At 39.5% G+C, this 4598-nt stretch overlaps 1 protein-coding gene across 1 annotated transcript; it reads right to left on the bottom strand.

Annotated features, from left to right (window-relative positions):
- Positions 1 to 2826: 2826 nt before the first annotated feature.
- LOC140009898 (uncharacterized) lies at positions 2827 to 3429 on the bottom strand. The gene has a single exon (XM_072056234.1). The coding sequence runs from the start codon at positions 3427 to 3429 to the stop codon at positions 2827 to 2829; it is 603 nt and encodes a 200-aa protein (XP_071912335.1).
- Between the last annotated feature and the right edge of the window lie 1169 nt (positions 3430 to 4598).

Raw genomic sequence — 4598 nt, 5'->3', positions numbered from 1 at the left:
AATACTTCAGGTAATCAAGAATGTATAGATCATATTCACATGTAAAGATACAGTGGCTCATGTCTCGGCTCCATCCCAGCTTGATCGATTGGTAGTTGACACTCCGTCAACTTTCAAGTAATAACTAGTCCAGAAAGAAAACCCCACTTCATGCCAGTTTCCGTCCACCGATCAACCCCCTTATCCGGGCCCGCACGCCACACGAAACACGGGTGGTAATACTCGAGTATACCGATTAGCCGAGGAGATAACACTCCACTCGACATTATTAGTTACCCAGGGTTTGTTATCCAATCGACCAGGCCCTTGCCGGCTCGACTCGATTAACTAGCCACAGGGTTTCTAGAATTCCAGGCAAGATATAATTCATACACATGTAAAGCAAGTCAATTGAAATCGATGAACAAGTACAAGTCTCATTAGGGCAAGTGCGATAAAGTACACCATTGCCCTGTTAAATCACTTATATATCATGTAATCACATTTGTCAAAGAGAAATCACAAATATCAAGTTCAATAAGATATTTGGAAGCACTTACCAAAGTAGTGCTTTTAGTGTTCTCGTCTGGGTGGTACCCCGGGTTTGGAGTCCAAATCTGCAACAAAACATGATTTAAGAACTTTGAAAATCAACTAAGATTCGAAACTTAGACGTTTCGTTCAATAAGAATCAAGAAATTGAAATTCACTTGGAGAATAGTCGTGAAATGGTTGCTCGCTTTTCAAACTGAAAAATTTTGTAAGATGTATACTTGGAAATAACTTTTGAGTCGAAAGTGCAAGGAAAATGGATTTATAGTGATTATTACCGCTTTTCCTAAGGGTACAAGTTTGGCTAGGTTCTAATGTATAACCCTCGATAACCAAAGTAGCAAGAGTCCTAGATGGTTCAATTGATATTCAATTATCAACTTTACCCAAGTCGCAAGTGTATTTCTCTAGTCCTCTAACGTAAATTTGGGCAGCATGTCCTTTGTATTTTCCTATTTCCAGCCATTTATGGCTTCATTATTTTCCTCATTCAAACCCAAAGGTACACACACAACAATCTAACTTCAATAGCCGTTCAATAGGCTCAAGACAATACAAGGACAAAATCAAGCTAACAACAAGTGCGGAAATGCAGTTTAACAAGAGACAGATTTGATAGAGTTTTGCGTAACGGACACAACCAAAGCTACACTTATCGGATTGGTGTGAAACTTATACCGTTTCGAAGTTAAGACAAAGGCCTACAACTTTTATGCAGATCACTTAGTCAAATTTCCAGTGTAACCCAGTCAAATTCCCAATTCACAGAACCGACTTCCAACTAACTAGCTAGTTAACCGTACTACATTTAAATGGTCATATCTCATGCTACCAAAGTCCGTTTAAGGCGTTCTTTGAGGTGTTGAAAAGCTAAGAAATAGTACTAAAATTTTCATGTTTTGGAAAATGGCTAAATCAGCACAGACCATAGTGAATAGACACGGTCAACTAGATGAACTGTCTAGAACGGATCACTGGAAACATCCTAGGGCAGCGAGGGTATTTTGGTCGTTTCACAGGCTACGTTACTCCGATTGGGCTGAAATATTTTAGGAAACTATAAAACATCATTCTCTACAACTTTCATGTTTTATGCTAAGCCTAATTCGGCCTCTAACATCACGAACTGGAACTGGACAGAACTGAAGTCAAATTTTCCAGAAATCTGGAATTTTGGGATTTCAAAGGCAATCTCTTCATTTTCTTGATTCAATCACTACCACAATCACTTATATAAATTTAGATACAACATATACATCCATACAACAAGTATAGGCAGCAAATACCTCAAACCCTAACTCTGGTAACTCAAGAAAACATACACTATATCCACCCAAATCATGATAATAGCTATCATCCACCACAAATTTAAGGTGCTATGCCAAGTTAAACAAGATTAAGTGTAAGAAATGGGGAAATAAGCATTATTACCTTGCTAAAGTGACTACCAAGCGCAACCCTAGCTTTTCCTTCCAAAATTTCACCAACACACCACTAGCTAAACACTCAAGGAAGGTTTTAATCGGTTTAGTTTCTTGTTTCCTCACTTAATACACTCAAACTCAAGATGAAATGGTGCAGCTCTCCCTTGGTTTTTCTCTCCCTCTCTCTCGGCCAAAGCAGCCGAAAAATGAAGAAGAAAGGCAGCTCCAAGGTGATAAGAAGGCAAGACAATTGGTCTTGGTCAAGGCCCTTAGTTGGCCAACAAGTGTCCTCACCAATTCCACTCATTTTTTTGTTCTTTTCCTTGCAATTTTTGGTCAACATTTTCAGCCAAAGCATCTGAGATTGAGGGGATATTTTGCTCAAATAATAATAAGCTTGTATGGTAAGAAAGTGGTGATCAAGTGGTGGGTTCAATCGGTAGTACACGGTACACGTCGATTCGCACCGTTTTTCCTTAAATCACACGTACTAGGGTTTTTACTTCCTATTCACTAACTTTTTATCATTGCTTCTAATCACATATTATTTCTCACCTAAAAGTCACTCTTAAGCACAAAATTTGATCCTTACTCCATACCAGATAATTACACTACGGATACACGAAAAATCCTATTTCACTTCGAATTGAAATCGGAAAGGAAAACCTTAATTTCCTATGATTATTGGCACTTTTCTAGGGTGATTGAGTAGTAGGATAGTGTAGAATAATAATTGCCAAATAATTTTCAAATAAAAGGGAATTTTCAAAAAATATATAAGGAATTTACAAGTCCTCACACTCTCTCCCCCTTAAGAGAATTTCGACCTCGAAATTCATACCTTTCATCGTGAACAGGTCGGATATTTCTCTTACATGTCCTTTTCTAGTTCCCAGGTTGATTCTTCCACTTCATGATGCTTCCATAGAACCTTTACTAATGGAATCTGTTTGTTTCTCAGGTCCATCACCTTCCGATCCAATATTTGAATGGGTCGTTCTTCATAGGTTAAGGACTCGTCGAGTTCAACATCTTCTGGTGGCAAAATGTGAGTCGGATCCGGATGGTATTTCTTAAGTAAAGAAACATGAAAAACGTCATGGATCAGAGACAAACTAGCTGGTAATTCAAGTCGATAAGCCACCTTTCCTATTCGTTGGAGTATATTGAAAGGTCCTATGTACCGTGGTTGCAACTTTTTCCCTTTTCCTGCTCTAATTTTTCCTTTCAACGGGGTAATTCGAAGAAACACCTTATCTCCTATCTCGAATTCCAAATCCTTCCTCCTATGATCGGCATAACTTTTCTGTCGGCTTTGGGCTGTTTGAAGTCTTTGGCGGATCACCTTTACCCGTTCGTAGGCTTCCTCAACCCATGGTATTGTAGCCGGATCTATAATCTTTTTCTTTCCTACTTCATCCCAATGGATTGGGGATCGACATCGTCGTCCATACAAAGCTTCATATGGGGCCATTTGAATAGAGGAATGATAACTATTGTTATAAGCAAATTCAACCAAGGTTAAGTATCGGCTCCAACTTCCTCCAAAGTCTACAATACAGGCTCTCAGCATATCCTCAAGAGTTTGAATGGTTCTTTCAGATTGTCCATCAGTTTGCGGGTGATATGCTGTACTATAATTCAACTTAGTTCCTAGAGCCTCTTGCAATTTCTGCCAAAATCGAGATACAAACCTAGGGTCTCTATTGGATACAATGCTTACTGGTACCCCGTGTAGTCTTACCATTTCATCCATATAAAGTTTGGCAAGTTTCTCCAAAGAATATTTCATATTTACTGGCAGGTAATGTGCGGTCTTAGTTAATCGATCCACTATTACCCAAATCGCATCATGTCCCTTTTGTGTTCGTGGCAACCCTGATACAAAATCCATTGTTATGTGCTCCCATTTCCATTCAGGGATCTCTAAAGGCTGTAACAGACCTGACGGTTTTTTATGCTCAACTTTCACTTGTTGGCACGTAAGACACCTTTGTACAAATTGGGCAATCTCCGCCTTCATATTCTCCCACCAATACAGACTTTTGAGATCTTGGTATATCTTATTATTCCCTGGGTGCACCGTATACCTAGAGCGGTGAGATTCCTCCAAAATCTCCCTCTTTAACTCCTCATCCCTAGGAACAACGACACGATTTCGAAACTTTAAGATTCCATCAGGCCCTAGGTTAAAGTTAGGCAACTCCCCTTTCTTCACTTTTTCTACCCACTTTTGCACCATTGGGTCCTTCACTTGGCCCTCTTTGATCCGATCTAATAGTGTCGACTTCACCTCAATATTTCCAAAAATCACCTTCTTCGGTTCCAAATGAGGTTTCCATTCACATACATCTTCTAACAAGCTCCACTCTCTCACCATGGAACTTGCTAGTTGAGCCTTTCGACTTAAAGCATCTGCTACAGCGTTGGCCTTTCCAGGATGATAGTTAATTGTACAATCATAATCTTCTAAGAACTCCACCCACCGATGTTGTCTTAGATTTAGCTCCTTCTGAGAAAACAGATACTTAAGGCTCTTGTGATCCGTATATACCTCAAAAGTCACACCGTATAGATAATGTCGCCATTTTTTCAAGGCAAACACAACAGCTGCAAGCTCCAAGTCATGGGTTGGATAGTTCT

Source organism: Coffea arabica, chromosome 6e (genome assembly GCF_036785885.1).
Source record: "Coffea arabica cultivar ET-39 chromosome 6e, Coffea Arabica ET-39 HiFi, whole genome shotgun sequence".
Classification (NCBI taxonomy): Eukaryota; Viridiplantae; Streptophyta; class Magnoliopsida; order Gentianales; family Rubiaceae; genus Coffea; species Coffea arabica.
The sequence above is the reverse complement of the archived record's forward strand: the minus strand, read 5'-3'. Positions and strand labels throughout refer to the sequence as shown.